This window comes from Dermacentor variabilis, chromosome 9 (assembly GCF_050947875.1).
Source record: "Dermacentor variabilis isolate Ectoservices chromosome 9, ASM5094787v1, whole genome shotgun sequence".
NCBI classification, from domain to species: domain Eukaryota; kingdom Metazoa; phylum Arthropoda; class Arachnida; order Ixodida; family Ixodidae; genus Dermacentor; species Dermacentor variabilis.
The window spans coordinates 144,260,497-144,287,794 of record NC_134576.1 but is presented as its reverse complement, the minus strand read 5'-3'; the positions used below and the strand labels follow the sequence as shown (position 1 = coordinate 144,287,794).

Sequence of the window (27,298 nt, the reverse complement as noted above, 5' to 3'; positions counted from 1 at the left end):
GAGGAAGAACAGCAGCGGCCGGTTGCGTCCACCGCCGCTTGGCCGCGATTTCGAGGTCTCGACGACGGTGGCGAGGGATTCGCGCGGCCTGCCAAACTCGGCTCAGCCCGGCGCACTCTCGAGCAGGCGGGAGGGGGAGGTTTGCTTTGCACTTCGTGTGCGTACTTGTGCGTGCGAGCGAGTTTCGCGCGGGACTGGAGTCTGCCGTGCCGCCGCTGCTTTTCCCGCTAGCCAGACCGAGCAGGCGAGCACTGTCTTCTTGCGCAAGACAGAGGCGCTCGGTCGGCTGCTGTGCACGCGGAGCTCTTGTTCCGGCTGGCAGGCTCGCATCGTTGTGTCGCGTGGGCGTGCCGGATTGGCGTCCTGACGGGGCGCTTATGAAGTCCAAGATACCGAATGCCGTACAGCCAGTCAGCTCAATTATTCTAGCGCAGACCCGATTTGAACTTCCTGTCAAACAATATCCAGTGGAGCTGTCTTCACCGCTAACACACATTTGAATAATCAAGCTCTTTTGACTTAATGCCCACGAAACATCCCATAAAGTCCGAGAAAAAAAAAAAAAGAACGACCGTTACAGCTCCAGCTTCACCCTACCTTCGATTCAGCAACAAGATAACTTATATTGCTTACTTTTCCTTTCCTTTTTTCCTGCCCCGTATCTTTTATATAGCATCTGCAGATGATATGGGGCTCTTGCCGTATCCGCCGTCGCGAAAAAACTTGCACCGACTTCAGCTTAAAAAAAACTGCCACTCAGCGCGCTTTGCGAAACAAATTAATTTGCAGAAGTGTTTCCTTTTTGTCGGAGTAGTCGACTTGTGGTAGTTGTGGCAAGAACCGTCTCTGTTGCATAGAATGACTTATTTTGGTGTTATTGGTGTTTGGTGAATTACTAATTGGTGTCTTGCCTGAGCTACGTTGCACGTTTCATTACTCTTATTACGTATTCCATTATTTCCTTGCATGCACGCCTGTAACCGCGTGTACGTACACACGACGGCTGTATGCCGAAAAAAAAAAGAAACAGTACAGCGTCGAGGGCTGGCCATTCCTTGTCATCTAGAGATTAATGGCAGTACTTCACAGCTGATATGATTGCATAGATGTCTAAGCTGCGTCTTTCATATTGCAGTACCAAACTGGCTCTGCGGAACGTTTTTCTCCGCGAATAAATGCGAGGACCACAGATTCGCTTGCCGTGCCGTAGTTTTGAAAAGGTAGCATCGTTGTGCAAACCGGGCCCAGCGTACTCGTTTCCCGCGCGGAGAGAAACCATTCATCGTCGCCAAAAAGCGGCCGCGGCTCGGTTTCGTCGCACGTCCTCCACTGGCAGCTGGCGCGCCACGCCTGAAATATTCAGTGCCCGACCTCGTGCGCACCGTCTGTGTGGCGAGCGCCGGATCGTAAGGGAGAGCGTCGTAAATGAAGCCGCGATCACTGCTCGCTTCCTTTGTCGCGTATAACGCTCGCGTTTATGGACAAATGGCTGGGAGTGCACTGAAACGTTCAAAGGAACACGGAAGGAAATACGTGACACCGATATCTGAAACTGCAGATGCACACGAAGCAATGTGTTTAGCCCGGCGACGACGAAGGTCGTTCGAATGGACGAATACTCGTTAAATCAAAACGACGAGATACGCGAGAACAGTCGAAGGAATTAGGTGCGGCCAGTTTATCGCTTCGTCACCTTGACCGTGCCACGTTGTTTCCTTAACGCGAAACCGCAGACATGCAGCGTTAGTGCGCGATACAATTTTAATTAAATGCTGCAGTTTTACGTGCCACAACCACGATCTAATGATTATCAGGCATGCCATGGCTGGGGACTCCGGAATAATTTCGACCACCTAGAGTTCTCTAACGTCCGCCGAAATTGTAGGTAAGCACACGAACCTTTTTTTTTTTTTTTTTTTTTTTTTTGCTGTATGCCTCCATAGAAATGCGGCCACTGCCGAAAGTGAACCCGCGGCCTTGAGGCTATAGCCGCGCAGCGTCATAGCCAATGAGCTATACCACTGCGGGTCCCGCGCGATGCAACACTGTAAAATTTCAAAAGTATGTGCGTTTGAAGTATGCTCGTGGCATTCAGTCTCGACTGAAACCGTTCCCTGTAACCTGCCTTCTACGCAATGGTTTCGTCTGCGAACTTTCCTTCCGCGTTGCCTTTTGGCGCAACGCGACCGATTTCATCCGCGTAGCCTTCCTTTCGCGGCCGTGCCTGGTTACTCTCCCTGCTTTTTTTTAAATTCTGTCTGAACGCTTGAAAGTTCGGCTCAGGCCTCGTTAGAAAGTTTAGGCCGACCGGTTTTTCTCGTTCCATACCCCCACAGCCTTGCACTTTCCTATCTGGCCGGCCAGCATGCGTATGTAGTACTACGTCCCACGCCAGCACCGTCTCCATGTGCCCCTGCGCGCGCAAGGTGTCGAGAGCACGCGCGTAGTCTTTTGCTCTTTGGCCCCGTCATGTCGATTCGCGTCGGACCTCCGCTGCGTCGTGCTGGTGACCGGTATCACCGTCCTAATTCAATGATTTTTCTTTTGTCTGCTCACGCTGGAGGAGATAAAGAATAATACTAATAATAATGAAGTTCTGGAGAAGAAAACGGGAAAGAAAACACCAGAAAGCGAGCAGACGATGAAAAAAACGGGCGAAGGGACGCGACGTTTCCGTCGCCGTCGGGCGGTGGTTCGGTGTCGTATTGAGGCGAGACTGAACGAACCGACCGCGTCGTTTCGACTTCCGGTTTCCCCATTTATCCGCCTGCAGTGCTCGGGCCGGGCATGGTTGCGCTGCATGCTCGTTTTCCCGCCTGCGTGGCAACGCAACCACGGTCGAGCGCGCACGCTCGCGTGTCTGCACGCGTCGGTGTACGAAACCCGGAATGGGAGACTGCCTGCGCATTTCGGCGGCCTGCATATTGCATGCCTCCCGGTGCACGCGAACCCCATATCGCCCTGCGGTGGATGTGCGAGTGTGTGCACTTCCGGCGATCGCAGCTTCTTCCTGGCCATGCCTCGTGTGCACTGCCACGCGCCGCGTATACCTGATGAGTGGGATAATGAGCTCGAACGCGCCCGCGTTGCCGCCGGAACTGCGTTTAGTGAAACTAGATACGCTGGGGGGGAACGCCTCGATTAATAGGGTGGCGACGCTCCCATCGCCGTGATAGGGCGGCGCCTTTCCAGCGCGAAATCCCGGCGTTGTTTGTCTGGAAACGCCCCTCTCTCGAATGCCAATTGCGGACTGAACTCGACCGCGTCATTTGACACCTCACGCGCGCTTTAATTGGTGCACGAGCGTCGCTATCGGAGATGTGCGTGCGTGCTCTTGTGTGTGCCTGCGTATACTACATGTGCGATAGTGTTCCCGAAAGTGACTTTGGCGTGTCCGAATCAAATGTTTCGTTTTGCTTGAGTATGCAAATTTCGCAACTCAAAGGAGGGGAGAAGGAAAAAAATAACGCTGTGTTTCTCGGCTCTGGGCGGGGTGTAGTGCGGTCTTTCCGAATTTACCGTAAGAAGAGAGACGAAGAAATCACTGACTTTACGTTATGGGAGATGATTCGCATCTCTTTCTAATTTATTTAATGTGTTCGTCGACAAGTTCAAATTAACGAAGTCTTCTGGAGAGGCATTTCATGTTCAAATAGGAAATGCTTCGTTCTTTATATCTCGCTGCGCTCTTGGTATCATTCAGGTATTTAGCAATTTAACGTGTGAGGAAGCGCCGGCGACATACTGTACTTGTTACCGACGTTTCCAATTAATCAGTCAGTCATCCAAATCAGTCAATATACTGACTGATTTGGATGACTGACTGATTAATTGAAACAAGGAGCGCGGGTTTTGACTGACGTATACGTCAGTCAAAACGCGCGCTCCTTGTTTCATCAGCTAACTATACTTAGTAATGCTCAGCCGCGTTTAACGTGGTCGCTGCTAAATCGCACGCGACCATCAGCCGCCGTGCGTCACCTCGGCGCGGCCTTGGAACGCGGGCGCTCGTCCCGCTGGCAGCGGTCGTGTGCGCTCCCCCGCCCTTGACCTTAGCTCGGCGTTCGCGTGCGCAGGGATTGCGTGGGTTTTGTTTTGCCTCGCGGGAACTGTCATCCGGACACGCCCATGTTTAGGCGGAACTCGCACGAACTCCGACGACGGACGGTGGTGGAGGTTTCTGTTTCGCGACGGAGACCCGTTTCGCTCATCACTTATTCCCAGGTAACTCGGCACCTGTCACCAGCCGCACGCGCCCGAAACTTCGCCGCTCGTCGCCTTTATTTCGACGGTGGTGCGTCTTTGTCCTTTGGTTTAGGGCCTGTCTTTTTTTTTCTTTTTCCGTGACCAATCACGAAGATGGGCCCTGCAGCCCGTACCGTCGTTTGTGCGTCTGCTGGAAGCGTTTTTACAGTCAGAGCGGGTCCTTTAATAATATTGGGTGATGCTGTCACCTTTATTATGGTCCCTAGCTCGTCGGCAGTGGTGCGCCGTGGTCCTCTGATTTTTTAGGGCCACTTTTTCTTGCCTGACTTAGTGACGAGTGCGCATCCTGCGAGGCTTACTTCGTCTCTGCTGTCGTTTGCCTCTGCGCGAGATATTTTTGCAGTCCGAGTTGCCTGTGTGTTGTGTCTTAGCAAAACTTCACAAGTTGAATTCATACTGCCACTACAGCCACGAGTTTTACACTTCGTGTAATATTCTAACATGTTGCTATCGCATTCATTGCTTCGCCCTTATGGTGAAACTATGATATTTTCTTGTCATCTACCACCTACGATCCCGGTGGTGACGTGCGTAAGCGGAACGCCGCTTATGCTACTGACGAACTGCGAAAATAATTAGAATAGAATCGTTCCATTATCCAGGCCTTAATTGCTTGCTCCCTTTCCGCCTCTCCATTTTTCTTTGGTTCCTAGTGCTTGAAATCCTTTCTTTGTCATATCTGTATCTGCCTTCTCTATTGCGACCTTCCTTCCTCAATTTCCTTATTTCTTTACTCTCTATTTTTCCTTCTTCCTTCGTGGACTGTCGTGCTAGTGGAATCTGTACGCGCTGGCCGGCAACGGTGATAGCAAGCTTGAAGTCGTCCATATTAAAGTAGCGTGCGTGCCTTTCTTTGGTTCGGGGATGAGGGGGGGGGAGAAGGGTGATCGGCAGGGATTCGCGACGTCTCGCGTACATAGCTTTAAAGCTTAGCGACGGATAGATGCGTCAGAAAGCAGCTGTGATTGACGTCGTACGAGGGCGTAGCCGAAGACGACGGCGCAGTGGACGAAAACGAGGCGCTGCAGGGAAAGGGTGCCAGTTTGGTTTCGCAATCCGCGACAGCGGAGGGGCGGACCTTGCTATAGCATCGCCTCGACAGATATTTCCCAACAAATAAAGCATGTTACGGGGAACGGGCATTTGACGTTGAGGAATAAATTATGTATGTAAAGGGAATGTCGGGCATTTTTCCTGGACTAAGTCTGTGTTCGTGCCTACCATAGCGACACGAAATAAAAGCAGGCTATCGGAGGGCGGCTTACAGAAAGGTCAGCTCAGGCGGCGTTCTCACCTCGCTCGAGATGGCGGCACCATCGTGCGAGGGCCGTCGTCACTCGATCGCGTCGCGGCTGCCGCGTCCAGTGTAACCTCTCGCAGCGTTGCCCTTAGGAACGCGTCGTGGAATGACGCGCGAAGTGCTCGGTTCGTGCACTGCGGCCGGCTCAAGGTACGATGTGGTTGGCGGCGCTGAGCTTATCCTGGAAAGCAGCATCATTCTGAATATCGGCTAGTTGGAACTCAAGAACAGTGCGACAGTTGGATGCCGTTCTCGTCTCGCATCATTGCGCAATGCATCTCTTGCGACTAGTCTCTGAGGGTGACTTGGGAGTATGACTAGTTGCAGTGTGAGCCAGAATAGTGCTTATTGAAAGTAGATCGACTCCGCGACATCATAACTGTCCAGATACGGAGATTGAGTTGAAGTCTAACGTTGTACTATGTGTGCACCTGTTTTCGTGCGCCTGTTTGGCAGTAGTTGGAATCTCTGAATTCTGGAATACGCACCCAACTAGCCCGACATTGATTGTCTCCCTCACAGTGAAACACAATGCTGGGGAGGTATTTTGTAAGAGTCCACCTAGTGGACATGTCCATTTCGTCTGCTGTTGAAGTTCTGATTGGCTGGGCTGCGCGTCCGCAGCACCGAGGCGCCATAGCCAATCAGCACTTCAGAAGCAGACGAAATGGACATATCCACTAGGCGGACAGTATACCTCACCTGCGTAGATTAGGTGATCTGGCGAGCAGGTGCGTGTTCACGGCATGACGTTGTCCGCGTGCTTAAATGTGCGTGTTTTTCTTTTTCTCCCTCTCGGTCGCAGGAGGGGCGAGGAGGAGGAGGCGTGGCGCGTGCGAGTGACCCTGTACGAGGCCCAGCGACCGCACCTGGTCTCGACGCCGGAGTCGCCCGTCGGGCCAGACCAGCTCCCCCTGTTGGCCCACTCCGCCGCCAACATGGCCAGCCAACCGGACGGATATGTCAGGCAGCAGAGGTGAGGCAGGAAGGCCGTCCGCCTGTGTGTGTATGCAGTACAGGGCTCTCTCGGTGTTATGAACTCGCATTGATAACTGTGCGCGTGTGTCACGGACCAGGACTCTGGTTGAGGTTTTTACGTGTATCCGTTTCCTCGTTTATCTTCTTTACTTGTATGGTTAGTGTGCTCGAGTGTCTGTAGTTGGCGTGTTATGTTTGCTCTCCTATGTATCATGTTTTTTTATTGGGGAATGAGGACGTAGCATTTACTAAAGTTGCTGTTTGGGCCTGTTGGTGCATCATCAGTCCTGAATACGCGGTCCGTTACCGACAAGGGCGACAGAGGACAGAAATGATGTACGCCTAGGGCTCCTACGGTGTCAGCGCCGTGTGTGCATCATTTGCTTCTTTCTGCCGTCCTTGACCGTAAAGCGTAGTCAGCTATAAGATGGCTCTCTTGGAGTGCAGCTCTGAGGCGCCAGCTGCTGGGTTGAATGCCGGCGTCCCTCGGCGTAACCGCGCTAATGTGCTCGTGCCACTGCTCGCGCGTTGGTTGTCTTCTTCCGCAGCTGCCTCAGATGCCGCTCATAATGCCAGCGTTCCCGCACTGCCCCTCCCTCTGCGAACGCGCTGACGGCACTGGCCCACAGCCAGTCGGTGCGGTGATTTCGGTCTCTTATTTGCCTCAATATATGGCGAAAGAAAAAGACGTATACAGCTGCGTTCAAATTTCACATTAGGGAATATCGTAATCGCCGAACATTTTTCTTCATTTCCCTACAGTTTTTAGACAGCAAAGAAACAGAATGACAGTTTGAGCTTGTGGAGCATGCATGGAGGAAGGAAAAAAGAGGAGGGAGCATACCGCAACGCGATTGAAGCCGAAACCTGCTGGGGCAGGGGTGGCCCAACACGTGATCACACGTCAAAGTGCGCGGCTAGTTTTAGTGTATCCGCGCTACGGCAGAGCAGCTGATCGAGCAATCGCACACCGGATAAAAACTACTGGCATACATACTGGGTAGTGGGAGAAGTATGGGAGAGGCCTTTGCCCTGCAGTGGGCCTACCCAGCATGATGATGATTATGATGATGATGATGATACATACATACTGGGAACCAAACGTCTCAGCAAATATCGATTCTTGCTCCGTGATCTCGACGCAAGAGGTCACGTGTTGGGCCAACACTGTGGCTTCACACAGCATTCGCTTGCCAAGGCTGGCTACGTGACGTAATGCTCCCTCCTATATTTTCCTTCCTCCACGTTGTAAGGTATGTGTCACGTGATGTTACGTCACAAGGCTCCACGGTTTTCATTTCATCTGCGCGTACCGACTCGCGTTACCGCCAACATACAGTCGTGCCTGAAATGCTCAGACAAACCTGAAAGAGCTGGCAGGTGAACGTTTTTTCCCCCGTTATTGTGTATAAAAAGATAACCTTGAAAACCAATTGAATCTGCATGTAGCATTAAATGCAAAGTAATGAAAAAGAAGTCACCTCTGTCGCGTGATCGGTGTCTGATTACGGACCGCCAGGGACACTGCAGTCGCGTGACGAATCTATCCGCAATGCCACCCGCCGCATTAAAAACACTTCCGAACGAAGCCTCTAGTGACTTGAGTCCCTATTTCTTTCTCGCACCTTGGTGGTGAAACTTGCGTTTTCCACTGCGTTGAATGATGGCAAGTGCGTTTGGAGTCCGTTGGAACGCGACAGAGATGCTTCATGCGCGTAGTTGCGGAAGTGATCTTGAGAAGTAGTGGCCTGCAGTAAGATTGCGGTAGGCGAGGCGCGATGTCTAAACAGTCTGTTATCGAGTCCCATTCTGTTTGTTGTCTGTAGACCTAGCAGGTGTGGTTGGCAGGCGAGACGGAAAACATTCCAGGTGCTTTGCTTTCAATCAGCAAGAAGGTCTATACATAGAGTTTCCTACAAAATTACTAGAGGGAACTCTGGCGCTGCAGTCGTTGTCCTACCATGGGAATGATGGGAAGTACATGGATTTGTCTGATCTTCGTGCTTGTGGATTCAGACGTTCTTGTGGCTTTGTATATTACGCTATATAAATCTTATTGTCGTATATTTCAGCGCAATCTATATTCTTCGAAGTGTAGAAGACGCCGGGGAACGCGTACAATTGCTATTAATTGCAATGATTGAGCTTGCTTGTGTGCCCAAATCGAAACGCACCAAGCGTCTCAAAGCACTGGCATGCCCGCGATAAATTCATAAGTGCGTTTCATTCGCTTGTCGATACATGCATCCGTGGCTTAATGGTTTCAATATCAGGCTTCTGTACTAGAGTCCCTGTGTTCGAATCCTGCAGTCGGGCAATTTTAATGATGTTTATTTAATTATTTATTACGCAATAAACTGTTGAAAATGACGAGTTTACTAAGTCACAAAGCCGTTTGAAGCCAAAAAGGACGAAGTTTAGGCAAATCCATGTACTTCCCATAATTCCCATGCTGGGACAACCGCTCCCATTGTAGCTCACGTAGACACTAGCGCCAGAGTTCCCTCTAGTAATTTTGTAGGAAACTCTATGGGTCTATATACCATTTAGTCAGCACCACTGGCAACGCTGTGCCTGCAACGCCAGAAACTTCCGGTCGCATGTCGTCGGCAGTCAGCGTTGGCAAAAACAAAATGAAAGAAACGTTTTCCTTGTCAGTTGGACGCATGAGGGACTAACCGTGAACAAGAGCACAAAACAAAATTCCTTGTTGGATTCCATGAAAACTTTTGAGACACTATCACGCTGGTTGTCGTGAACTACCTGTCCACTCGAAAGCGACTTTCTACGGGTTATATTTCGTTCCTTGGGGAAGCACTGTCATTATAGAAGACTTTGGCTGCTGCCTTATTTTCGCGCAGCGAAGTTTCGCCAATAATATATATATATATATATATATATATATATATATATATATATATATATATATATATATATATATATATATATATATATTCTTACGGGAGGTAAATAGTCTGTCAAGCACAAGTGCCCTTCAGTGCAAGCATCTGCAGACTGGCTACTGGTGTGCATGAGGTACGCCACGCGAGTAAACGCGGCCTGGCGTCGTGGATGACGATGCGAAATATGGATTTTACGGTGCGTGCGCACTGCGCGGTTTCCGAGTATACGCATTGGTTGACCCGCCATTTTTATTGCGTGTGCACTTGCCTCTTGCAAGTGCTTTGCTTAGATTGTCCAATAGATGTCGCGCAAACTGTCTATATTCCCTCTGAAACTACATCAGACTTTCTAGTGCGGGATAGGCTTAAAAGTGCGTACATTCACTGTGCCCGTGCCTTCGTTATTTGCCTCGTGACGATGGTGCGAGGTGAACATATTTCAAACGCCCCCAAATGAGTACTTAGGGCTTGCACAACTTCATAGAACGCGCGGTCACTAGCAGCTATGCGAGATTTGTTCACTGCACCGGTGCACCGGAAATACACGAGTCATGTTAAGCGGCCAAAATTTTGAGCTGCACTGGGAACCCTTGTCGTTCGCCAGCGCTCATGCCTCATAGTTGGTTATTTCCGACCAGTCAAGGAAGCAACGAACTGTCAACGTAAATGCTATTTTACCCTGACTTTTCGAAGTCACAAGTGACAAGTAACCTTAGAATCGCGTCCATGTCGCCCTTCGAGGATCTTGCGGTGAGATTCATTATACCGTTGTTCAGCCAGCCAAGTGAACGCGGCTGTACGCATATGAAATGCCAACGGGTGTTGGTGCTTCGTGCGTAGTAATCTGGCCATCACTCATGCTACGAACAGTACAGAGGGACAGTATAGTGCATTAATCTCGGGCGTCCTCGACTGCTCAAGCTCCATCGATTGTTCATCGCGACGTTTCAGAACCGTTTTCGGTGCCCGCCGGCGTTATTTGTGGAGACAACGGGCTGTTCGTTAGGGGCGTCCGGCAGAGAGGGGCCAGCGAGCCGCCGCCCCAGACAGTTCTGGACCGCTTCCAAGGGTTAAGACGCGCGCGTCCCGGCGATAGCGACTGCCGCTAAAGAGGCGTCGAGCACGTGGAAGGCGGCAACGCGGGCAATTCCTGGATAATGACTTGTTGTGTGGCTAGTTGGTGCGTAGCCATTAGAACGAAAGCAGAGAGCACGAACGGGACACGAAAGGCGTAGTGCCTGTGTCCCGTCGTTCGTGCCTCGTTCACGTGCTCTGTTTTTCAATCATTTCCTCGAGCTACGAAGCTACCAGCGTGGACGGGATTTCATAGCTCATATAGAGGGAAGGTGGCATCGTTAACCGTTAGAGCATCCGACTGGTTGCCCTATATATATGCGCTGGGGGAGGGAAGCGTAGAGAGAGAGAGAGGGAGAGGCGGTGAGCACTCACAGCTATTACCACGGTGGTCAGGAGAGCTCACACAGACCATTGTTTCACAAAGAGCACAGCAGTGCGTTAATTGCCTTTTTGGCAGACCGGAGGTGAGGTCGGTGTTACCTAGTATCGTCTGGTTGGACGTTCATCGATCATTCAGTAGTCCCGGTGTGTTGGAGACGGATTCCATAGGCCAGAAGGGCAGATATATGTCGAAGGCTCTGCGTTTATGTAATTTGCAACAGAACGCAGTGTTGCGATTTTTTGCACGCTCTCTCAACTAGATCGCGCAGTGGTGCCGAGACTACGGATAAGTTCACGACAGTCACAGTTTCTGTGTACCGAGTTGTAAAAGGCTGCTGATGCAGATTTTATTTTCGCAACAGCATAATTTCGCGACAAATGTCACGAAGGGCTGATGCCGTGACGTCAGGAGGTTTTGTCTTCTTGAATCGCCATCGTCAGAGCAAAGCTATTACATTGTAAACCGATCTCGCGAGCCGTTTTGCTGCTCCACCGCTGCGGTGAAGGATGATTGTAATGATAGCCCTTAGATGGACAAATGGCCGTCAAGACTGGCAGCCCGTCTATATTAATTGTTGTGTTATATTAATTGTAATAATAATGATCGTAGCGATAAAGGTTATGCTGTGCTGCATCCATTCCTCTTTTATGGCGTGAATATAGTCGGCACGACAGCCGTCATCCTGCCTGTATACAGCAGCTGCTCATTACGGAGCGGCGGTGCTACACAGACGAGGGCGAACAGACGAACAGAGGACGCGGGCGTGTTCTGTCCTCGTTTGCCTTGCGCTGCCGCTCCCGCAACAAATGAACGCAACTAGTTTACGCTGTATATTAAGACACGCCCTTGACTTCATGACTTCACGATAGCCAACTACGCCCTAGTCATAAGCTGTTCTTGTCAACTTCTTCGAACCCTTCCTCTGGATCACTTGACGTCAGCTACAGCTTCCGCGACGTCTGCAAGCTTTCACTGAAACAGTCGCGATCTTCGTGGCTACCCGCGCGTTAATGATGATTTCGGAGGCCACAACATAAAATAATTCGTTCGCAGCCTCCTGCCGTCTGGCTTTGTGATCGCCAGCTTACCGTTGCCAACGGCCACGCGTTGAAGTGACAGTTCATTCTGGGCTGTCTAGACGGAAGCCGTTCGTCTAGGCGCTAATCCTAATGTGCAGAATGTAGCGCAACCGCCCGTCGCTTAACATTGGGCTCGGTGCGGAGGGAACGCGAAAACTCGAGAGTAGCGGCGCTGATTGACGCTTATTTACAGCCGCCGTGGCTTTTGTTTCTGAGTGGCCTTGAAGGCGGAAGTAATTTTCTTGAGGCATTGTCTGACGAACCTGCTGCGGGCTAACCAAGACGGCCGGACCGCTGCCCGCTAGAGCGCCCACGCGTTTTGAAGCGACGCCACAAAAATGTTCTAACTGGATGACGGAAACGGTCGGCCATGCGTCGAGAGACTTCGCACGCCAGCATCGACGTGTGCTGCGATGAGCTGCTTCGTGAACTTATCCGCGTGGGTGGCGACCGACGTGGTGAGGAAAGTGCCACAGGAAGATTCTCTAAGACTGATCCAGCAGGAAAAAAAAAAAAAACATTGAGAGCCCTGCCACCGTGTGAAGATGGAAGACCAGCGAAGCTGTATTGCTCAAGAGCGATATTAAGTTCTGTATGGTGGTATGCTATATTGGGGGGGGGGGGGGAGGTTGAAGAAAGACACAAACACAACTTTCGTCTTTTATTTTTTATTTATTACTTTATTTTTTTACTTCTTTATTATTTATTATCTTAATTTTAATATTTTTAACGCATCGTCATAGACTAGCGTTTGGGCAACAGCGTTCATCGCTCCGGCGCATTGTTTTTGTCGACATTATAACGTCGTTGCTTGTTTTGTCTTCTTTTTAACCTAATGCATATACATATACAGGTCCCCGAGCCCACGGGGGTATGTGCCGTTGAGCGTGGACCTTTTCTGCACTATCACTAGGATCGGCCCACATGATGATTTGTTGTCAACATCTCGGACACATTTTCTTTCCGGATCCTAGCTGTGGACAGCTTTGCTGTAAAAAATGCAGTTTCGCCCAAATTCCGAAAGCACGTGACAATGATAGTGTCTACCAAACTCCCGCCGGCTGTGAATCTTCCTTGGCAGCACTTCGTTCCTAAGCAGTGTTTTAGAACAACGTGCTCGTAAGAGCTACACGGCGTAGCACACACAACCCGCAGACATACAATACAATAACTATGGTTTCACGTGGCCAGGTCACTTGCCTTTATCGCCACCTAGCGATTACTATTCGCATGCATCGGAAATTACGTGCACCGACTAACAAGGACGCGTGTAGAGCACGACCATAAGGATGCATTAACGACTATGTGTCGGACGTTGCTGCGAAAGGCGTACGTAAATTCACACTGGGCCTCTTCGATTTGTCGTCCCGGATTGTCCAGGAATCCGCGAGACGCCGCATCCACGACGCTCACTGGCTGAGAGCACCGTTTCGGTTTTTCCGGGACTGCCAAAGACGGCTAATCGAAGACGCCTATTGCCCACCAACGACGATGCTTTGTACATGTACACTATATTATACCGTTGTTTTACGTACTATTGGATGTGTTACGGCAGATGCCCTAGGACAGCTTCGTGCGCATTTAAGTGACTCAAAACCACGTGATGGCTGCCGCTGTAAAAATTCGCACGTACGGACAAAGTATACGAAGCAGTGACAAGCGACCTCTGGCACTCCGTCTAACAAAACCCGTGCAACGCAGCTGAAGCTATACGGATTCTGCCAGCCACCGAAGAACGAAAAAGAGGAAATATGCTCGTACGCTGTTCCAGTGTGCACTGAAAATGCAAATGATGTTTTGGTGCAGCTTGCGTCATGTGCACTAAATTATTAATGGCTGATATTAGAGAAGAAGGACCCTTCTGATTCTCGTTCCCGATTTACTGACGTGATCTGTAGGTAATATTAGCCAATGCTAGTTGTTTCATCTTCAGTGTAAGTTAAAAAAGCGCGACTGAAAGAGTAGGAAAAATACGCACCAAAGGATAAGCGGCATGACCCGGCATGTGGACTCGGCGCTTGTCCTGTGGTGTGTTTTTCCTTTGTGTCCTTGTTTCGGTCGCGCTGTTTTAACTTGCATATCCGTAGCCGTGATTGACCTGCACAGATTTGGTGAACCCGCCGTCGTAGCTCAGTGGCTTGCGCTGCCGAGCTCGAGGTAACGGGTGCGATCCCCGCCGCGGCTACCGCATCTGTGTATGCGCACGGGCAGTGAAGTGCAAGAACGCTCGCGTACGTACGCTGAGGTTTACGTGGTATGCGCTCACTTACTGGTTGACATCGGTCCGGAGTCGCCGGCATTTCGCAAGGCTGAGTGCATTGCAATGCTATGCGCCTGTTTGGCGCAGTATCACGGTGAGCATTTCCTAGCCAATCTAGGTGACGTTGCTCTGGCGCGAAAACAATCCGCAACCCATTTTAACCCTAACATTGGGCTTTAAGTGCATCAGTGTTTTTATAATTGTAATGTTTGATTTGATTTGCCAAATGATATCAGCGCAGTGCAATGTTGTGTCTAGTGTATACATGCGCGCAATGTTTTTCTCTTTTGTTCGATGGTTATACATTACTGTTATTCCACGATGTTTAATCAATAACTATTCTGTCCTGTTAAATTCGTGTCTAATAATAATGCTGTTCTACTATGACTGTAAGCTTGTGTGTATTTCGTGCTTGATATTTTTGCTTCTTGTAGTAAGATGTCACTGATTCGCAGAACTTTGTACGTATTGGGATCTGGTCAAGCTGATTGAGTGCAGCTTTTACTCCCGCTATCCTTCATGTGCAAAACATAAACGTAAACGTTCGATTTAACTCAATATCTGTATGGCCTGTCTAGCTGATAACCACGTAGTTGGTACGGTGTCGACCCAGCCCGAGACAGAGTGGGGTAGATCATCGGGCGTGCCCGAACTCGTGTTATTTACTACGTCAGCTCAAAAGTATTAAGTAATTAACGTCGTGCAAACATTAAAAGCTACTATAGCGGCAGTTCAAAGGGCTAATCTTCATGTGACGAAACAAAGCACGGTAATTAAGTCAGCGCGCGCTGCTGCTGCTGCCGACGATTTACTGGCATCCCCTTTGTAACTTGGCGGTGACAAATAGTCACCTAGCCTACTTGAGCTGCTCAGGTATGTTATACATGCTTTTCACTCTAGCGTTTTTGTATAAATCTCTTTGTGTTCATCTCTTGTGTACATCGCTGACCGGATGCTTGCGTGCCATCTCAGGCAACCGACGTTGTTGTTCAGGTTGCTTTTAAAATATTTGCTCAGATAATGTGAAGCACGAAGGCATGGCAAATCTCTTAACGGCATCCCTCTTAATCGTTTCTTATTTTTCGGCTAGCCGTGAGGTACAAGATAGACTATTGAAATCCAAGGTCACGATGGGGGCCGACAAATGGAAACACTGTGGGATAAAATTTGGCGTCCACATGGGTGGGTCTACCTTTGTCAAACGCGGCCTTGTCATCCTTGGCGTGTTAGATTTAGCGGTTAGTTACGACAACCACCAACACTATACGTGGCGTCGCTCTACTAACTCGTTAAAACTAACACGCCAAGGATGACAAGGCCGCCTTTGACAAAGATGGGCTCACTCATGGAAACGTAGGCCGACCTGTCTGGGGCACCTCTGTACATCCAACTTTTATCCCGCAAGATAGGCTTGGTATTTCAGACGAAAATGGGCGTCACAACCGAGTCTCCGGCACAACACGCTTACGTATAGAGAATACACTTGCGCTGCACTGTCGACATTTACGCAGCCTTGTGGGAGACAAGTGGTCTCTATGGGCATCGACGCGTGGTGTAATGACTCCTGTAGAAATACCTTCAACGTGCTTTAGTTCAGGATGTCGCTTAGGATGGAAGATACGAAGGCTGTCTTCGTACACGTTTCGTGTTTGTTATGTTTTCTTATGTCTTATTCTTAGTTTATAGATGGATGGTTCGTAAAGCTGGCGCTTCGAATTTTCCGGTGCTCCCGCACGGTGTCGCTACGCGGAGCGATACATTTATTTTGCTGTCAGTACTGGCTGTTTTGGCCCGCGCTTTAGCTGGGGCCGCCAATATGGCAACCGTGGCGGCGCCTGGCGGTGGGCCCCGCTGGCGGCGCGTGTGGCAGGGGTTCAAACCTGGCGTGGGCGAGGCGAACGAGTCCCGACCCGGGGTTGCTCTCCCTCCTCCGAGAAGACCGCGATGAAGGAGGGAGTGCGGCGCATGCGCAATAGGCGTTCATCTCGCCGGCCTGTTGCTGCCTTCTCCCTCCGCAGCGACCGCTCTGCGAGAAAGCGAAGTTGTCGTCGTCGGGCGGACCCAACCCCGCGAGCTCCGCTCCGGCCGGCCGACGCCTCCGCGTCTGCCCCCGAGGGCTCGAAATAGCGCCCCATCGGGAGGAGGGGTGCCCAGGTCCTTTATTTTAACCGGCCGCGCCTTCTCCTTCAAGTGCTGCCCCCGCGTTTGACGCAATGGGTGCGCGTGTTTGAGAAGAGAGCCCGTCGAGCGTGCGAACGGCGTCGCTCCCATGTCCCGCTGCAACCGCCGCCGGCGCCCGAGATGAGCGTCGACGCTAGGCTTCACCTCTACTGCGTGGTCGTGCCGCAAACCCGGTACGTACCACAGGCCGCATTCCGACGAGCCCGGCTGGCGCTCGCTGGCTCGTAGCCTGCCGCTTTCCCGCCTGCGTCGGGTGACGTGATTGGAGTTGTTAGCGTTGCGCCTTGTGTGTGCGTGCCGTGCTTCCGTCCTGTGACCGAGAGACCCGTGCGCTCAGTTGAGTGCCAGCTGTTCTCCGACTGACGCAGTGAACGGCGACGCCAGCAGAGCCGAGCATGCCACGCCAGCGCCGTTCCGATCACACACGACGCGAATGGCTGCTTGGCCGTCGGGGTGGCATGCGGCTGGCGCCGGATTCCGGCCTTTGACATAGTGTTTGTGTGTGTGCGAGCGTGCGTGGTTATTTTGTGTCTGGCATTTCTTTTCAACCTCGTTTCGCCTGAAGCTCTCTTTCTTTCTATTTTTTTTTTTTGGTGGGGGCGGTCACATCGTTTGTTGACGCAGCAGCCAGCCAGCTTGCTACATTTTTGGACCACGGTCCCCTTTCGTGTTTTTGAAAGCGCGATACGGTTGCGCCATCTCATCTCTCTGTTCCAAAGCCGTGTGCGGCGCTCACTTATGCAAGGCCTGTCGGAGAGGAAGTGACGCGATAGAGCAATTTTAGTCTCATAGCAGCCGTGCATATGTGCAGCCGCTGATATCGCTGCCATTTGGCGGGGCTGTCACTTAAAGAAAAGCGAGCATGCATGCCTGGCAGCTCGCAGTGAGTGCGTGAAGCGTGCTACCCGTCATTCACCCGCAGAAGCCTCGTGGTGCGCATTTCGGGCGTACTTGCGGCGTGTGGCACCATGCGATACACACTGTATACAACCTGCATTGCGCGGCAGCCTGGTTAGCCTGGTCACCGCTGACAGGGCACGGATACGCCACACGAAAAAGTAACGAACGTGTGTGCAAATATTCGAAAATTTCGAATAACCAGTCGAGTACTGTCAAAGTCAATCTGGTCTTCGAACTGAAAGTCATTATTCGTGAATGCCAATATTCTTGTTTCGGATATATTAGAACGTCAACTGAGAACGATGAAACATAATATTGGAGCAAAAGTGCGGCACATTTAGCACCGGCGGCCGTAGCGTATAGTCATAAAACACAATTATAACGTGGCGAAACGCGTGCGATACGTGGCTTGGAGAGCCGAGACCTTTGTGGCTAGGCCGCTATAATTCTTAGTCACCGTAGAATCCTGAGTGGATTGTTCATAATGCTTTATTTGTGCTTTTAAGAAACAACGCTTCGTAATTTTTAACTGATGACAGGAACCTGGTAATGTTGTGAATGTTTACTAGGACGTGAATATCGTTTTATATTATTTCTTTCCAATATCCCAAAGGTCCCGGAGGGGGTTTTACATATCATGAGGGGTAGACGCGTACAGTCGCTGGTGAATTGTCCAACGATGTGTTTAAAATGACCAGCGTTCGACTGACGCATAGCTGCAGCGGGAAGGTCATTCCGGTCCTTTGACTTTCGAACGAAGACAGATGGGCCGTGGTACGGGCTGGAAAAAAAGAAATTAAATTATGGGGTTTTACGTGCCAAAACCACTTTCTGGTTATGAGGCACGCCGTAATGGAGGACTCCGGAAATTTCGACCACCTGGGGTTCTTTAACGTGCACCTAAATATAAGTACACGGGTGTTTTCGCATTTCGCCCCCATCGAAATGCGGCCGCCGTGGCCGGGATTTGATCCCGCGAACTCGTGCTCAGCAGCCCAACACGGGGCTGGAAGAGGATACACGGCCTTGTCGTAGTGAAAACTGCTTGTCATTATTCAAAAACTATTCCTAAAGTATTTGATTCCCTTTTGGCACAGTTAGATTCGTATTCGATTCGGTCTCAAACATATACATCCGTACACCCCTAATAGTTAGCGTGGCTTCGTTGCATAACATCATAAGATTGCCGGTTTACAGGAGCGGCACCAAAATGTTTCCCGTATTGTCTGCTATAAAGCGTGATGATTTCTGTAACCACTCGATACAACACCGCGAGCGTGCTTTTTTTTTTTTTGTACTCATTCGATAACAGACCCAACAGCAACGTCACTACTCGTTCTGTCGGGTAACATTGTGTAAGCAACGCTTGACGAGATGGCACCGCACGTGGCTCGACTTACCTGCATAGTTTACTCGTGCTAGGGCTGAAACGGACCTGTTGGTATTGTTGATTCGCGTTTTCGTGTTTCAGACAGACGCACGCAACGAATTTGCGGCGTACTTCCGGCGCAGTGCCATGCACGCGCCGCGCGTGGGTGTGTGTCGAGTCACTTCGCTGTCGACACGGCTGGAGTGCCGCTACGCCTGGAGCGGTTGAACGGCTACGTAATTGGTGGCTGAGACCGAAGCGAGCTAGGGCGCATTGATAGTTGGCTGCAGCGCGCGCAATGTGTAAAGTATAAAGTATGAGCCCCATGCAAGCGATCTTGCGCGCGACATCGACAAGCGACGCGATGGAGATGGCTGGCGCGTTCGCTCGTCGCCTATAGTCGTATCCCATGCGAGCGATGACTTCGAGCGACGTCTTCCCAGTGTTGCTGGTATGAGGGCAGCAATATAGGCGCCGAAACTAGCGTGACGCGTGCTTTATTAATTTACGTTGATGTGTTCTACTGTAAAATACAGCGTAAAATATTTCTGAACGTCTTGCGGTGGGGTTCTTATCCTTGCACTTATAAAAATTCAATCGTTAGCTCGGTCCGTGCGACAATTGGTAGTATTTGAGTGGTGTACGTCCAGTTCCGGCATCGCGTTATTGGCTAGTCGTTCATAGTGCTTCTGGGCGACTAGCGACGACTTCTAGATTTAGAGAACCGAGCGATCGAGCGACAAGACCGAGCGATCCGTTCAAGCGACGGCCCCTTTCGTCGCTCGAAGCCGTCGCTCGTCGCCTTCGCGCGCAAGGTTCCTTCCTTCCTTAACGGATGCTTCTGCGGCGCCTAGTTGAAAACGCGCCGGAAGTGTGTTCCACGTTGCCACTTATATTAGTACTGCTCTGTCGCATCATGTGTGACAGATGATGCGTAGAAAGGAGATCGTTGCCGAAACCGACGCGTAACAAATCCATAACCTATGTTATGCAAATTGGATTGACATATTCTGTAAATGGAAAGTCTTTCAAGCTAGCCTAAGGGAACCGTTTATTCAATAAAAAACGAGAGAATGGCCGAGTAATGTTTTGTGAATGCATTTTGTGAACAGATGTCTGTGCGAAATGATAGGGCAAGAAAGGATAAGAATTAGCAATAAAAGTGGTTGTGATGGGTTTTTGAAGTGTACTCTAGTGCGAGTTTAGTGCTGGGCGTAGGTAAAAAAGAAACAGTGTACGGTGCCCGGCGAGTTTCGAGAAAGCAAGGTCACGGTCCAAGATTTTCGTTAGAAGTAAACAACCTGTTGGCTGATTATTCTGCTGGTGACTTCCTCTGCAAGATTAACTGCGCGCTTTTTAGCTTCACGCATTTCACTTCACCCACCCTGAAGAGTTCGCGTACTTCCCGGTAAAGCACAAGAACTGTGCTGTGCCGAACCAAAACGAACTTGCTACCTCGTGGTGCCCAAGAACTCTGGGAAATTGAGTGCCAGTACACACTTCGTTCTTACAGTTCAGAAACGACTCTTTCTATCTTTTTTTTTCTTTATTCATTTATTCAAGACATTGCTTGCAAAAAAAGGCAGTGAACGTGCCTACCTGGGCCGCGCCACCCTTGGCAGCTGCGGTCACGCAACCGCATAATGCAATGACAAAAAAATATAGAATATAATGCGGAAGTTTGAAAGATGACAAAATTTAGACATCAATAAAAAAAGTTTGGCATGATTAACATATGAATACAGGTACATACAAGTACATGATACAGGTATGTCGAAACAGTAGTCGTCCGGGTACAGAACATATATCGTACTTTCACAATGAAAGCAAAGACTGGCAGAGTAAACGGAAATCAACTAAAACCGCTAAAATCACAACTCCGAAGGACAGTGACGTTCTTCCTTAGTCCTGTGTTCGTGCCGTCTCCTGCGTTATGTATACGTGTGACATGAGCTGGCGTGCTTTGAGTCTGCATCGCTCTGACTGAGCGATGCCTCCCTGCCTTTCTCTCATTTGCATCCCCCCCATCCCCTGACTGAGCACATGTCTCTAGGCATTGGATAGAGTCGTACTGGTTACCTTCAACTATAGGCTGTATTCATACACGCGTGTAAAACCCTTTGGTATCAAGTAGTGAAGTGGGGGAAAAGAAAGTATTGCCTCAATGTCTACGCGGTCGTGGCCGCGGATCTTCAGTGCGCGAAACGGCCGCCTTCTAAGGCGCTGCATGATTTCATCGTTGTGTCGGGAGTAAGCGATCCACAGGCCTGGAAGTCGTGGATAGAATTTCCTGCTTGAGTCCGCTCGGTGCTCGAAATGACGCTGAAATGCTGTACAATGAAAACATTGCCCAGCGTATAAAGGCACCGACGCAGAAAAGAATGTCGTGTATAGACGTGCACGACGGTGCGCCACTGCCAACCGATTTATTGCAGGAAATTGGTGCCTTTCAAGCATCGCAACCACCTTTTCTGTGTCATCGAATACCCTGTCTCGCGTTCGTTTGCAAGGAATTTTTTTAGGCGATAGGCCAACCGGCGTGACGCTGGCGCATACCTATTTCGCAAGTTTGATAAAGTTCGCTTCAATTATTTCACGCACCTTATATTGTCCTCGTGGCAAGCGAGCAAAACAGCGCAATCGGCAATTTTGGTGGGAGGGGAAAGCAAGTTTGGGCACTTAGAAAGGCACGTATTCTCTTCGGTACACTGTTGCGACGCTAGGCTATCTCTCGAACCCGGCTCCATATGGTAGCGTGGTGGAGACATCGGGTTGAAGAAATCACAAGCTTGGAAGATAATAATAATAATAATAATAATAATAATAATAATAATAATAATAATAATAATAATAATAATAATAATAATAATAATAATAATAACTTCTTTATTTCCATCAGTGATGGAGGAGAGTGCGGGTAAAAGTCGCTTTGGGCAAGCGACTTGACTAGAGCATGTGAAAACGATATATAACCAACAGGTTTGCTGGCACTTGAAGAAAACTTATTTGCATCGTTGAATAGGTAAACCAGAAAAAATATCGTGTTCAGCCACGAGCGTCTGGATGAGCCTCGTTTTCATGGCCCAGAGCAGCTTCTTTTCTCTCTATACCGCCATTATAACCCCTCTGTTCAAACACTCCCTCCTGGCGGTAGCCAGTGACACACAGGTCGCAACCCACCAGGACGACAGCCAATGAAGAAGCACGTACAACACTGTCGCAAACAGAATATTGGACCGGCGACCCCCCCCCCCCCCTCCCTCCCAATTTGCAGCGGGCGCAAGAGGGGTCTGGCTGTAGCTGTGGGACGCCCCCACTGCAGAGATCTTTTACTCCCAGCTGGTCGTCTCCGCTGCTTCTCAGTAAGCACCAGTTCGTGGCGGCTTTCTTCCGGGAAACGTCCACGAGTCCTTCGCGTCGTCTCGGGCTCCCCTGGAGTGGCAACTCTTTCTTCCCTTTGTGGCGCTTCTTCTCAGACGAGGGGCCCTCGTTGCGGGAAAATTAGCAGCGCCCAGCATCGCGTGGGAACGGTCCTGCGACTATCTTCCTAGCGCAGTTCTTGCATTCGACTTTTGCGCGTGACAAACAGCATGTTGTCTGCTGCAATCATAACAATACCAGTTGTAAATGGCACACCGCGGTGTCTCCCGTGCTTTTCAAGCGGCCGTGTCAAATGATCTACAACGTCTTTGTTATAGTAGTAGTAGTAGTAGTAGTAGTAGTAGTAGTATTTGTATAAGTAGTAGCAGCAGAGAGGTGACTTCTTGGCTAAGTAAACGTCTTAATTAAATCTTATTTACACACTTAATTATAAATGGGAAATATTGGCAAAAAGCACATTGTCGCCGATTACTACACAAATCTAAATTGTTAAAATCATTGTAGTTACAACTTTGTTAAGAAAACTGACAATGAAGCCGTACAAACCATAGGGGAATTAATTATCTTTAATTGAAACGTTGAAGTAATGTGTAAAGACATACAAATATTAAGCCCTTATTAGCTCTACATTTCGAATAGAAATAATTATTTCAACTATTCTTTGTATGGCTTCGTTGACTGTTTTCTTCATATTTATAGTTGTAACTAAAAAAACGTGCCATATGAGTACCTTCATTCTTTCCGCTAAATGAATGAAAGATGATGGTTGGTGAAGGGAAACTCGTCAGCTATTTAGCACTTGGAGTGGATTTTTTCTTCTAAAGCGAACACACACACACACACACAAACACACACACACACAAACGCACGCACGCACACGCACACACACACACGCACATATATATATATATATATATATATATATATATATATATATATATATATATATATGGGTCCTCTGAAGAACGTTATTGTGGAGATTTCGTCAAATTAAGGCTACGGGCAAACCGCACGTATGTGCCTAATGCAAGCCTACGTCAACCAGCCGTCGGGGTCACCGCACGTATGCACGCGTGTCGGTTATAGCGGGGCGTAACCGTCAGCACGGACACGGCAGGCTTGCTCTCGCTGCGACCCGAATCCCCCACTTTTTTTTTACGGCCATCTCGGGTGCTCAGCTCGTTGAGCCCTGGTCGATTCGTCAACGTGTTGCTGCCGCAAAAAACAACGAAAAACACACGCACACACACACACTCACATACACGCACGAAAAAAAAAAGAACAATAATAAGTATTCGGGCGCCGCGTGCGTGACGCGCCCTGCAGTGCACCTATCGATCGAGTATCGACTGTCGCGAAAGCACGGGGAAACCGGCGTCGACTCGAACGAGGACAACGTTCGTTCGTTACCCACCGTGGTTCGCGACGGCGCAACGCCGTGCGCGGCAGGCACCTTTTACGCGCCATTTGGTCGTCACCCGCCTAGTGGGAAAGGCATTTCTCGGTGTTTACTCTTTGCCATTCTTTTTCTTCGGTGTATACGTTGATCTCAGCCGATGTTTATTATCGAGACAAATCGCATTTCATTGAGCGCAAAACATCATAAGGCGGCGGGTGTCGGCCGGTGTGTGGCATGGTCTTGCCGGTCGCGTAGAGTTCTGACCGCGCTAGTTTTCTTCTTCTCCTTTTTTTTTTAATGGGGTTTTAAGTGACAGTATAGGTTAGCCCGAAGGCTTGGCATATACTGCTTCAAGTTTAATATATGGGCAATGATGAAAGAAAGAGAATGAAAGAAAAGAAAGCACTCGCGTAACATACACGCGAAATGCGCTGTTGCTCACACGAACTTGGCAGAGTTTACAGAGCCACACACAGGCCTGTATCCCGCAGGAATGTTCGAAACGCCTTGAAGCAGCACGCGATGACCAGGCCATCTCCACGGTCCAGAGGCCAGTGAATTTTGCGGTGAACGAGCGACTTCAGTGCGTGCAAAATGGTCGACCACGTCGTTAAGTCGACAGATCTCCACGGCTTCGCGCTGACCGACGGTGGGTAATTACGCGGGCTGACGGCGATTCGCGTAATTAACCGAGCGCGGTGGTGCGCGTTTTAGCGCTTCTGGCTTTTGGCATCGAAGTAGGTTGCGATCATTCGTTGAACACACTCCTTGGCGGGGTTGGTCGTTGAAGCAGCTATACGCAGAGCACGCAACGCTGTTACATTCGCGTCTCTTGGTTGGTTGGTGGTCGGTACACGCGACTTTTCCCTTATAGCAACGCCTAACAGGCCATTACTGTAGACACACGAGCGCAGGGTCGTCCAGTCCGATGTATGACCAACATTTCTTCTCCTTTCCTGGGAATAAACGTGGCCAGTAATAACACCGATATTTACTAATAGAAGATTCGTCTGAATACCTTCATTGAATATCTAACGTGCCAAGGGCACTCGAATACTGGGGCCGTATTATCTAACAGTTATTTTCATTTTGCATTCTTCTTGCTTTTCGTCGCTGGCTGACAGGACGCCGCGCCTGCTTTATCGCCGGGATCGCCCAGTCGTTGCGATAGGTGAACGGGAAAGAATAAAATTCAATAAAATTGGTGGACAAGATTACTTACACAACACGGCTTCTGGTCATTCGTCCCATGGATGTAGCAGTGGGCGACCCTGTATGTTAGGCCACTGCGCTACACTGGAAACGAGCGACCGGCGCTTAGGCAGCTGAATCGCGTACAGCCGCCGTATATACCATCTTACGGCGCAACCCGAAGCGTTTGCCAGAAGACGGCAACCGGGAATTGAAAGCGCGTCCTTGTGTTCAGCGGCAGTCTCGGCCTCATTCACACCGGCCATTGGCACGGGTCGTGCGATCGATCGCGACTGGCGGCCAAGCAGCGACGTCGACCGATGTTCACACCGGCACACGCGACCTTCCCGTCGCCACACCGAAATATATCCCGATTGGTGCCGTTCACATCTGCTCGCAACGCGATCGCCACGTAAAATAAGCGTCAACGTATACCGACGTCCCGTTCTTGCGCATCTAATTAGTCCAGAGGCTTTGCGACTGCAGTCGCACGACTAAAGATCGAGCGCCGAGCAATTGACCCAAACCTGTCGCTTTTTTCGACCAAAGCGACTATGTTCAACCAACTTGGTCGCGCAACCTCTGCCGGTGTGAATGAGCTCTCCTCTTCTCTCAGGATGGTCAAAGCGTTCCTGTCGTCGGAATCACGGCTTCGACCTGGCTTGGCTCTCATCATCAGCGCCGCAAAAAAAAAAAAAAAAGAAATATCAACGCGATTACGTGCGCCGATCAGCGCTGTCCGTCGCCGCGAACGTACTCACACGAGCGGGTGTTTGTGTCGAGACGTCGGCCACGCAAGAGAGCGGCAATTTTCTGTCTCGGCATGCAGGCTCACCTACTTTTCTTGAGAAGAAAACGACCGCTGTGCACCGGGCTACCACTCACCGGCGTGCCACGAATATCCAGCACGAAGTAAAGTATGTAGCACGCGGCGCAATCGGGCTACGCGTGCTGCTTGTAATTGCGCTTTCTCGTGCGCGTGCTGATCGAGGCCACGTGGAGCGCTTTGCAGAAAGTTGCAAAAAGAGCCAGGATAACACGAAATTTCTCAATGCGGCCATGGAAGGTTCGCATACGTTACGCTTGTTGCGGCTGCTTTTGCATCTCGGAAACAGATGTTGTGCCACGCTTGAAAATAGCGCCAGAGATGTGGACGAGAGAGAAGACAAGCGCCTGTGTCATATTGTCACGTTGTAGTGACTGTGTAGTATCAAGCACTTCCAAAAGAGTGATTTAAGAATTCAGCTCTTTATAGGGCGAACTTTTACCCTTAAAAACAAGCCACGTTAAAACACGACGATAGCGGCCAACGCAGCTCGTCGGTCGCAGAAATCTGAACCGACGAATCAAGTACGTCCGTTACGTACACTCGCATCGCCATTCATTCCAGAGTTATCGACGGTGCTCGCGTACATTGGAGACTGCACAATACTATTCGCGTGATTCGAATTGAAGGCTGAAGACATCGGCAACGACAAGGAACTGTCGAACGCAGTTGACACGTTATGCGCCGAGCGATGAATGGATAAGATGGATAATCCGGCACAGAAAAAGATCGACAAAAAGCAAAACAATGTACACGTGACACACGGCCCTTTGAATTTTTGTTAAAGAAAAAAGAAGAAGATAAAAAAATCAATTTGGAAGGGTCCCTATAGCCGTGGTCTGCGCTTTCTATAGATACCCGATTCCGGCGTTTGGAACCGCGCACCATATTGAATGAATTGTCTTGAATTCCGGGGTCTTACGTGCCAAAACCACTATTTGATTTTGAGGCACGGGCACTCCGGATTAATTTTGACCACCAGGGGATCTTTAACATGTCCCCAATGCACGAGGCACGGGTGTTTTTGCGTTTCGTCCCCATCGAAATGTGACCGCCGCGGCCGGGATTTAATCCCGCGACCACGAGTGCAACAACCACAGCAGAACTAGCGCTGTGACAGGACAACGCTAGTCTTGTTTTTATTGTGTTCTTATCCACTTCCCACGGCGCTGCTTCGATGTACACAGCACTGCCTCCTACAAAAGGGCACTAATTGCTCCTTGTATTCAGTAACGCCGGCTAACTGATGTACTTTGAGAAACGAGCTTTACTGAGATGCTGGAGATATTAGCCTGGCGTTTCGCCTGACAATACTTAGTAGTTCCTTCAAGTGGCTGCACTAAATAATCCAAAACATTCGACCCAACGTATAGCGATACCGAGCGAATATTCGTTGATGCCGGAATCTGAGGCCTAAAGCCCAGACCACACGGACGCGTGCCGACGCGCGCTTTTGAATTTACAAGAGACTTGGCTCACTCATAGACGTTTACGGACAGACATCGTTCCGTACTTTGTTATTGACAGTGCTTAAAAATGCTGAAATATTTATAAGCGCAATTGTTTTGTTTGTATTGTCGTTAGATCAGCGCCCACAGTTAAAAAACCAAAAAGCACATTCTCGCATGACATAAAGCTGCCTCACTGAGTATTGGTGATTCTACCACGCCGTATCTACGTAGCCAAGCGCGTGAAAACTAGAGGCAGCCAAGCACCGGATATCTGTCTGGAACAGATAGCCGTGCCCGCGCCGCGCTAGGACGCGCACGATCTGTCCTGCACCATCTCCTCACGCGTAGGCGCGCC

At 49.9% G+C, this 27,298-nt stretch overlaps 1 protein-coding gene across 1 annotated transcript in view; it reads left to right on the top strand.

Annotated features, from left to right (window-relative positions):
* The window catches only part of LOC142557727 (uncharacterized), a 184,009-nt gene that overhangs the window by 145,882 nt on the left and 10,829 nt on the right, over positions 1-27,298 (top strand). The window contains exon 3 of the mRNA XM_075669772.1: positions 6,372-6,542. Coding sequence (XP_075525887.1) covers positions 6,372-6,542 — 171 coding nt within the window. The remainder of the gene's footprint in view (positions 1-6,371; positions 6,543-27,298) is intronic.